We start from the raw sequence: 10,514 nt of genomic DNA, 5'->3' as shown, positions 1-10,514 counted from the left end.
CCCCCCCAGCACTGGCCATTCAGCAGCTGGCAGCTCTGTGTTGGCTGTTGAATGGCCAGAGCTGATCAGGATGGGCAGGGTGGGGGGAAGGGGCCTCCTTCCCTTGGGGGCCTGACCCAGCTCCCCCCAACACCCCAGCTGCGGGGGGGTGCAAGGTGAGGGGGCCATATTCCCCACCTCCTCCCCCTGAGCTCCCCCCCCTTCCCCATGACAGCCTCAGGACAGGCCACCCCCCATGCCAAAAATTAACCCTGGAGGAAATACAAGTTCCATAAAGCCATCTGCTTTTCAGTGCCTTAATGTAATACCTCATTTAACCAGGGTTAATTTTTGGCCATTTTAAAAGTGCTCTGCAGCTGTGCACATGTGCAATGACAGCTGTAGAGGGTTTTTAGGGGTCAGATTGCTCAAAAAATGTCAGTTGTCTGCGCCCTTTGTATCTTATTCTTGATGTATATGCTCAGAAGCACTCCTTAGACTTTTGTTCTTCAATTTTGCTAATCTTCAGAGTGTAAATATCTTTATTTTCCAACATGGCATTCTTATTTCTAACCTTATGTGGAACACATTGATTGTTGGGTGGGTTTTTTGTGTTGTTGCAAAGGCAGCTTTGATTTGTATAAATACACTTGGTTTCTATTTGAAACATTCATTAATATATCTTCTTGCAGACGCAAGTAAAACTGGTGAAAAATTCTGAATATAGTTTTAAAGGTCAAACAGGATTGTGCCATTATTTCTCTCTCTCAGACTTTGGAGTTTCAATAACAGGATATGCTGCATATGACTTCAGGTAACTACTATTGATTCTTTTTGTTTGCTGTATTTGTGTTCACTGGGTATGAAGTGAAGCCAGAGTAAATGTACACGCCAGTCAAAGGTTACATACTAATTGATGCGGCTATATTTTAATCTTTGTGCAATATAGATATTTAGATATTTGTCTTTTAAATAATTCAAATTCCAATGCTATACCTTCACTGCTGTTTTACACCTACTAACCAAATTAAACCTAGCCAAGTTCTAGTTACCTGCTGCAAAAGCAGTTTTAATTGCAGTGGAGTCATAACTCAGTAATCATTTTCAGACAGTAAAAGGACGAAGAAAGTATGTCTTGCTTGCCAAATGATTGGAAAATCCATCAGTCTCAAATGTTTGGACAGCGGCTGTCTCAGCGGTTGAAACATCCACCACGCCCAGTCTTCCAAAGATGCTTGGCAAAGCTATGAGTAGCACACAGAGCACTGTGCATTGCCTTACATTCAACTGATACTCTAAAATCATCCATGCCTCCATACACTTTATCATTTTATCTTTTTTTAATGAAAGTTTAAATTCTGATGACAGGATTGGCAATCCCCCACATATGGACACAGTTGAAAGATGCCCAGCCCTGGTGCATCTCCCAGCTGCCGGGCTTTGGCACAGGGTAAGGTCCCACACACCTGAGGCACCATGGAAGCCATCTAGCCTGCATCAGATTGGAGCCGGATTGTTCTGACACACAGTGTATAACAGGTTGCTGGCCCCTGTTCTATGATGTTATAGTATAGCAAACAAGAGCTGGAAGGGACCTCTGAAGGTCATCTAGTCTAACCCTGTGTTTAGAACACTGTCATCACTGTTTAAACCATCCCAGGCATATGTTTCTCTAACCAACTTTTAAAATTTTCCAGTGACAAAGATCCTACAACCTCTGGACATAATCGGTGCCTGTGCTTATCAACACTTATAGTTAGAAAGTTCTGTCTAATATCTTAACAACAAGATTTTGCTTTTTGCAACTTATTCCCATGATTTTGTGTCCTCTCCCTAGGAAGCAAAGAGCAATTGATTGCCAAAGGACAATCAATTACAAACCTGTTTTTACTTAAACTGTTATTAAATCCCCTTTCTTTTCTTTAAAAGTGAAAAATCCCACTTTTTCCTTCCAACCTTTCCTCACATGTCACATTTTCTAGACTTCTAGTAACATTTGTTACTGTCCTCTGGACTTTTTCAAATATGTTCACATCTTTTTAGCTCATGCTCGGTACTTGCTCTAACAACCACATGCTTCCCTGCAGTACTGCAGGTTAGACAGTCTTCTACTCCTTTAAATTTTAATAATGTATAATAAACCTGTTAGGAAATCAGGCCATTTAAAAAAAATCAGGGTTTCAGTCTGCAATCATTGTTTCCATCTTGGGAGATGTCTTTACAGAGATGCTTCCAGAGATCAAAATCTCAGGTTAGACTGTTCTGTGTTTTGCAGTACAAACTATGCATCTATCTCCAGCTGTGCCATATTAAACTGTTTTATCCAATCAGGGCTAAGGGCTTAAGCCATAAATAAAAAAATTAGGACATTGTTCTACAATGTTCTGAGTGCTTCCTGCAACATAGTTGATGATCTCAATTCCCATTGAAGTGAGTGTGTCTTGAGGGTGCTCAGTATCTCTCAGAAATAGGTTTATTTTTTTATAGCAGACTTGATAGAAAATATGCTATCCAGTATTAGCAACTCTACAAAGACAGGTTATATGCTAAGTATTGGTCCTATTAATGGTCTCTAGCTATACTATACTATCTTTTCTGTGGAACTCTTGTGCATGGCAAGAAGCAGAGAACAGTCAGTTGGGTCCATGCCTTTTAGGCAGATTTCTCTCGTTCAATGGCATTTTTCTTAGTTTTGACCTAACTTACTACAAGTTGTTTCTTTCAGTGATTCAGAGCACAGGGATGCATATGCACTCTTTTTCATCTTTTTAGGCAGTAAGGAAGATTTTTAAAGGTATGCATTTAAAACTGAAAAAGTAGAAATAATTATAGTTGGACATCTTAGTTGAACATATGAAGAAAAGCTAATCAAATCAGAATTCAAGTTGTGTATTATCTGTATTGTACTAGAGCTGGATGATCTTACGTTTGTCTTCCTCCCTCTTCTCTGTCCTGTTATTTGCTTAAATTCAGTTATTAAATCTTGTTGCAGATTTTGATTATAAATCTCTCCTAAAAACAGGGACTGCCCATATTGTATTATTGTAGAGTACAGTACATCCCAATCTTACCATAAAACATATAATCATAATACAATAATAATAGGTTATGGTTTGTAGCACACTTAGAGGTCCTTCCAGATAAAAGTCATAATTACAGAGATGTGGTTTTCTGTATCAACAATGTAGTATCTAAATGAAAATATAAGCAATACCCGTAAGTTGGCTGTCATTACACTCTTGGTCCACAGATCTCGGTGTTTTACAAAAGTGAGAAAATTATTTATCTTCATTTTTTTTAATATAGGAAGGGTGAAGTAGCTTGCCAAGGCTATACAACAAACCAACAAACAGATCTATATTTTCTGAAGTCTAGTTCAGTGTCCTTTTAACCAGATCAACACTATTTTCCATATATATATATATATATATATATATATATATATCCTTTTTACTGACCAGAAAGTCTGACACATGAGCAGAACAAAAATTAATATTAATACATTCTCTCATGAGCAAAACTTTAAATGAACATCATTGATCTATTGTTTTAGTGTATCAAAAATTTCATGTCACATGACTTGGGTATCTTTTCATTTAACTTTTATTCTTCAATCTCTGTTTTGGACAGAGGTCCTCCAAGATTCACATCAGAGTATTAGTGCAATCTGTAGCTACAATCAAATACATTGATGTCAAACAAATTGGCAAAACATTTGGATTTTAGAAAAGACAACTTCAGATAGTCATAGAAATATGTATTTACAGGAATGATTGTAAACCATAACCAGTTGAGTTTTTTCAAGTATCCCCAGTATCTTTTTTCCTACCTTCCCCAGTGAGAATTACAATTAAAATGAAGAAAAATTTCATAAAGGGTGTTCTTACTTGCCAAGGTCATAAATTTACCAAATGAACTCTACTGAAATATGGTCATGGAATTTTTGTCTTGCTGGGACCTTTATCTCCTCTCAGTTACAAAAAAAAGGCACAGTAACTGATATGAACCCAACTATGAAACAGTTGTATCAATTTCTGAGTTATGACCTGTTAAAGTAAGCTACGACCTCACTGAAAGTAGGTTTCATTTCTGTCATAAAATATCAGGGTGTACATAGCATCTGTGGGAGGCTTTTCCTAACCTGTTTTTGAGGTAGGTAGATTAGTTTTGTGGTATCAAAAGACTGTGCAAGTCCATTTGTATGTTTACTTACACTGTATCTTATCAGAATTATAATTTCAGGGTTTTGCTAAGGCTAAACAGGGGTTTAAACAATACAAAAAAGTCAAGAAGAAATAATAATACATTCTTCTTTGGAGATCAGTTCTTTAGAGCCAAACAAATGTGTACAAGGTTAAGAAGTTTGTTCTGACAGAATGCAGAGCATGACATTCCCTGATAACATTTTTGTTTATTGTTATCTATTGCACAATATTATCCCCAAAAGTTAATTTAAGAAAAATAATACTAATAATATTGGAGCAAACTCACTTCATACTGAAGCATATAACTTTATTGAAGCCATAGAATACACTCTAAGGCTTGCCAGAAAATACTTTGTTAGATTCCCATTCTTTAACACCACCCCTCCCCCAAAAACAAACAAATAGCCACTTGAATTAGGACACTGTGAAGTTTACTCATCATTAAACCTATTTTCTCTTCAGGCATACACTTTCAGAAAGTGTGTCTCTTTGTAGAAAGACTGTACTAAAGCTGCAGAAATACCTTTCTTCATCAATTTAAGCTTTCTTTTTAATGTAGATTATATTCTAGTAAATAGAAATGCACACATGATAATGTTGCAAGTCACTGAAGCTATTCAGGCTTCCTGAAACCATAAAATAAACATCGTGAGCTGGATCTTCTAATCTCTATAATTTCCATCTTGTGTATGTACTTTCTTAGTATTAAGCCAGTTGAGATAATTAATAGCATAATTAGCTGAAAACGTCAAACATTTATGATTACTTCAGTACATATCTGTGTGTATCCTTTTGCACTGCATGCACATTTCAAAAGCCACTATGAGACTTGAACATAGAATGCAATCATCTGAAAATTTGTAAAAAATGTTTTTTTTAATTTTTATATAAAATTGTCTTCCTCATTTTTATCAGTACAAAGACAATTCACACTAAGAACCGTCTAAGAAAAAAAATTCTAGTAATGGGAGAAAAGCAAGATACAGATAACTAAAAATAAGTAGATAGCAATTATACCTAAATGAAACATACTCAGAGATGAAAAAGTTAATGCAGTATTAATCTCATGATATAATTTTTTTGTTTGGACAGTGTGTATATATATAAAACAGTTCAAATAACAATTTTAACAAGACAAAATGTAAACATGAAAATTTACTAATTATAGAATAATGAATTGTCCAAACTGACATTTTAAGTGATTGGAAGGTATAGACTATAAACATATTACCTGCTGTTTATCAACAATTGGATCCCAAATCCACACTGTTACCATTTCATTAACAGCAGAAGATTCTTTGACTTGTAGCTTTGTATACCTTGCTTTCATATCAGCATAATCCTATGATGTTTGTGTTTCACAGGAAACAGCTTGTTTATTTAATTATTATGTTGTACATGATTCACTATGACTTAAACTTTGCTTTGAGGCACTGCATTCTAACAATTTTGGATCATTGTAATTTTTCTTGTAGTGGCCAGGAAGAAGAAATGATGAGGAAGCTGGTTCACTGGGGACCTTTGGCAGTGACTGTAGATGCAATTAGCTGGCAGGATTATCTGGGTGGGATCATACAGCATCACTGTTCCAGTGGAAAAGCAAATCATGCTGTTCTCGTCACTGGTTTTGATAGAACAGGTGAGTTCTATCAGTAGTTAGAGTCACAAATCTGTGCTTTTTATATTTATTGTTTTTGTGGAAATTTATCTTTTGTGAAAGAGGTGATTATAAACTGGAACATTTAAACTACCTGAAGCCAAATACAAGCAGATACATTTTGGAATTATATGTCCCGTGGAACTTCATTCACAACATTTCAATTACAGTAAACACATACTGCCCTCAAATTCTGTTATGTTAGTATATGATACTGCTTCAGTAAAGCACAGGCAGATTAGTTATATAAGAATACAGAGTCATACTGTAGTAGCCATATTTCATCTTCCTATGGTCTCCATTGCTAATCACAGATTTCACAATGCTGTTATGTCTGATCAGTAGAAACTGTGAAGCATGAAAATGACTTGTATATTGTCTCACTGCTCAGAGTTTTTTAGGATTGCCAAATTTACTGTTCCCTATAAGTATTTATGAAAGTCTTTTTTTAACAGGTATCATTCCTTACTGGATTGTACGGAACTCCTGGGGACGTACATGGGGAATAGATGGTTATGCCCGTATTAAAATAGGTGGCAACATGTGTGGTAAGTCAAACATACAAACTAACCAGTTAGTTTGAGCAGTAAAGGCTCAAGGCATTTCTGTATATGGACAATGACTTGGAAGACATGTTAGGGAATTTCAGAATATAAAAGCAAATCGCAGAAAAGGACAATTTTCTTGCCATTTTCCAGTTGGTCTAATAAAAGGTATCATTTTGGAACCAGGAGTTCTAGTTTTTTGTATGTCTTTTTGTCTCAGACCAACATGGCTACCAAGTACACCCTTGAATAACATGGGCACCTAGAACCTTATCATTCCAGTTTTATCTCCATGCTCAGCATTGTGCAGAATAGATGGAGCCCCTGCCTCATGGAATCTGTTATTTAAAGGTTCAGTCCATCAAGCTTTCTGCATGCCAAGAACAGTGTCACACACATTGCCTATCTGTGACCTTTCCCTTAGAAGACAGGGTTGGGGTATCTGTAAAGGACCAAGGATGTGGCAAAACATCCAAATGCTGAAACTCAGCTCTCAATTTCTCTTAATTAAAAAGAAAGAGTATTTTGAAGTATAGCTTAGAAAAACTACAGCTCCATTTTCAATTTCTGAATTCTCTAAAACAGGGTTGTCACATATACAGCCCTTGGGTTGGATCCAGCCCACAGAACCTCTTCATTTGGCCCAGTGGGTTATGGGTGGGCCAGGGAATTTGGGGGCACGGCCAGCAGTGGGCAGAGCTTGTTGCAGAATCCAGGGTCCTGGTGGACACAGCCCTTGGCAGCAAGGAGGGCACTTGGAAGTTGTGCAACACAGGGCTTGGTCATCCTGTGGGCTGCCTGGCCTTCTACTGCTTACATGTTGGCATGATAGCAAGCAGCTGCCTGTCCTACTGCTACCACAGTAGCCACCACTGCCATGGTGATTGCAGGTGCTGCTACCATCACTGCCTCAGGCCACATCTGGCCCAAAAGGAGCCCTGTGCCCAAAATGAGTTTGATACCTCTGCTCTAAAACAAGATTGTAAGTCCTCCACTGCTACCTTAAATACTTCAAGTAAAGGACCCAAGACCTATAACATGAAAACAAAGGAGAAAGTGGGCTGGGTACGGAGAAACCTTAATTGTGATCAAATAATGTTAAGTTGTAAAGAGCAAAAACTTTTATTCACTCTTATTTTTCCTTGTATTTAATTAATTGAATCATGTCTTAGGGAGAGAGGACTTGTAGGAGTTAATTTTCAGTTGGTTCTTCTAGACAGCAAGTTTAGGTCAGAGTAATTATGTTCTTAGTATTCATTTAACAATTGCTTTACTATTCTAGGTATTGCAGATACAGTTGCATCTGTATTTGTTTGACACACACTAACCAGAATAAAATGGTACCATGGCAGTTCCTTGGATTATCATTTTCCAGCTGTTCAGTATGAAGATTTTTTTAACTTCAAAAAAATTGCCAACTATTTTATAGTTACTTCTCTGGGCATTATAAATATGGCACAGCCAGATTTTGGGACAATATTACATCATCCAGGCTCTACGCTTCTAAAATCTAGGGAAGACTGAAGTTGGGAGTTAAGGATGCCATATAGCACACCTTTTGTTCCAAAGAAGAAAGGTGAAACAACAGACATATACGATGGCCATTTTGGACATTTGAGTTTTATGCAAATCTTCTTTAGTATTTTCAAATGGGAACCCATGATGGAAGGACATTGGGACATTGTAAATATCAGTCCCAGATGAGGAACACCAATAAATTCTTGGCAACAAGTAATAGAAAGGTTGACATCACAGCTGATTCACAATGAAGTAAAGGAAGAAGAGAGAAAATGACAGGATATAATGTAGAATCTACTGAACATTTTGAATCCAGAAATCTGGCAGTATGGTAAGATACATCTGGAGATGCTTTAATGTCAGGGAGAACATGACATACCTCTTTCCTTATCCCCTTTCCTTTTATTTGTAGGTGCTGTCAGGGAAAAATTGTCATGCTTTTAGTTTTTTTAAATAAGAAACAACTATTGTTCCTATACATTCTGATGCTTGTATTGGCTTTTCTTGCAACTCTGACAGCAGATGATGTGTGCACTGATGTGAGCTAGCCCAATTTCTCTTACTACTTCCTGTAACATTCCTCTTCAATTTAATTATGGTCTGGTCCTTCAGTGTGTATGATCCTTCCTCAGGGCCTTCTATGGTCCTTGTATATAAGCAAGTGAGTTGAAGCCATATACTCATTTCTACTGCAACACCCAGAAAAAAGTGAGCAGGAGGGTAGAAAACATGCCCAATACTAATGATACCTTCTAAATGCCATCAGGCCTTTCTGTAACCATGTGGTAGCTGCGTATTTTCTTTTCTCTAGCCTTTCTTTCCAATCTGCTTGATCCTCATCTGTTATGTCTTGTTAAATCTAGTATGTATCCTCATCAGGGCAGAGAATAATATTTAGGAGGATCCTACAATGCCTTTGAGCATTCAAAATTAATCCCTAATAGGTAATCTCATAGATTGGAAGGCAAGAACTAATAACCAATTAACAGCATTATAGGAATCTGGGATATTAAAACACATGCTGTACCCTCATTTTGTACATCAGTTTGCAAATAGGCTACTCAACTTGGAATAAGTGTGGCAGAGCAGCCTTGGTTCAGCCTCCTTTTTCTATGTCCCTGTCTAACATTTCTGCCAAGTGCAAAAGGGAAATTTACAGCATGCAACCATCCTTTCAAAAAAGGTGCCCAGTTCTGCATTCCATCCTTCTTAAGGGTTAATCATCAGTTAATTATTAGCAGGACAGTGCAGAAAGCACTCATTTTCTCATGTCAGTTCTCCAGCATTACTACACTTTCACGGAAATATTCCAAGCAGCCACAGATAGCTGGATAAGTTTCCTGTAGAAGAATCACTTAAATCTGCTCTTCTTCCTATGTTGGTCAAAGGGAATCACTGAATGGTTTCCAGCCCTTGCTGATCTGAGGTGTATAGAAGAGACAGCAATGCCATTTGTGATTTTTAAAGCATTTTAGTACCACTTTGTAGCTTTTCATAAATTTCTGTTATTTAGAAATAATTTAAAATGACTATATATGCTCCTTTTTGAAAACATATACATGTTTTAGATGAACTGTGAAGAGGTTTTACAAACTTCAATACTTTGTACTTTATCATTTTTACATATTTTCTAGTAAAGATGTTGGGTGTTAAAAACCTTTGTTTGTTTTAATGATGTTCTTTCTAAAATAAAGAATTGGAATATTTATAATTTAACCTGATGTCCTTTTTATTATGCCTTAGATTTCCAGGTAGTGTAGAACAAAATCTGATGCCTCCACTTGAAATATTTTTGTATCATCTTTTAGTGAAGCCCTTTTCTTATAACAGATTTTTTTGCTGGTTGTGGAGAATATGCTTTCCTGATCAAGACAATTAACCAGTAACACTTGTTACTTATTGAAAACACATGAACATAGGTGCTATCTGAGGCTAGATAAATGATGTTAACGTGCACTTGATTCTACTGTAGCAAAATGGTATTAATTGTGTGGTGTTGCATTTACAAGTTGTTGCCATCTCATCCCTCTTGATAATCGCAGACTAGTAAATGAACAAGTACATGTTTTTGAAGAACACTCCCCCAATAATTTATACCTCAAGGTATAAAGTGTATCAAGGTGTTCTGAGGACAAATACATGAATAAAAATGCATACTCAGGATTTCCATCTCCTTTGAGGTAATGCAGTAAGGTCCAATTGAGGCACATTGGCAGGATAACATGATAAAACTTCATGTTTTACTACCACTTTTGCTGCACCAGTGCTGTAAACAAAAGATTTCTCTTCTCAGTGCCTTTATTCTAGTATGGTTTACTATCACTAACTTCATTTGAACAAGAGAAATAACAATAAGGAGTAAAGAGCGTTAATTTTTAACACCTGTTTTATTTGAAGTAGATAACCAAGTGCTTTGTTTATAGGTTACAAAGATCAAGTATAACAGACTAGTAGATAGTTCTGTCTAAAAAGATGGGTTTTTTTATAATTACATTTGTATGTGTTGCTAAGGCACACAGGATTCCAAAATATTTTTCCCCTTCTCAGATAAAATATTCAGGGAAACTATCAGGTTCAATTTGGCTGGCTCTGTCTTTGGATTTTTCTAAA

At 36.6% G+C, this 10,514-nt stretch overlaps 1 protein-coding gene across 1 annotated transcript in view; it reads left to right on the top strand.

The window, feature by feature from the left end:
* CTSO (cathepsin O) overlaps nt 1-8,351 on the top strand; it is a 108,415-nt gene extending 100,064 nt beyond the window's left edge. Inside the window, exons 7-10 of the mRNA XM_019521058.1 lie at nt 672-793; nt 5,660-5,823; nt 6,297-6,389; nt 7,669-8,351. Of these exons, the coding sequence (XP_019376603.1) occupies nt 672-793; nt 5,660-5,823; nt 6,297-6,389; nt 7,669-7,703 (414 nt within the window). The 3' untranslated portion in view covers nt 7,704-8,351. The remainder of the gene's footprint in view (nt 1-671; nt 794-5,659; nt 5,824-6,296; nt 6,390-7,668) is intronic.
* The last annotated feature ends 2,163 nt before the right edge of the window (nt 8,352-10,514 follow it).

The sequence above is a fragment of the Gavialis gangeticus genome, unplaced genomic scaffold, assembly GCF_001723915.1.
Source record: "Gavialis gangeticus isolate Ggan-Ray unplaced genomic scaffold, GavGan_comp1, whole genome shotgun sequence".
Taxonomy (NCBI): domain Eukaryota; kingdom Metazoa; phylum Chordata; order Crocodylia; family Gavialidae; genus Gavialis; species Gavialis gangeticus.
This window is presented reverse-complemented; position numbering and strand designations above follow the sequence as displayed.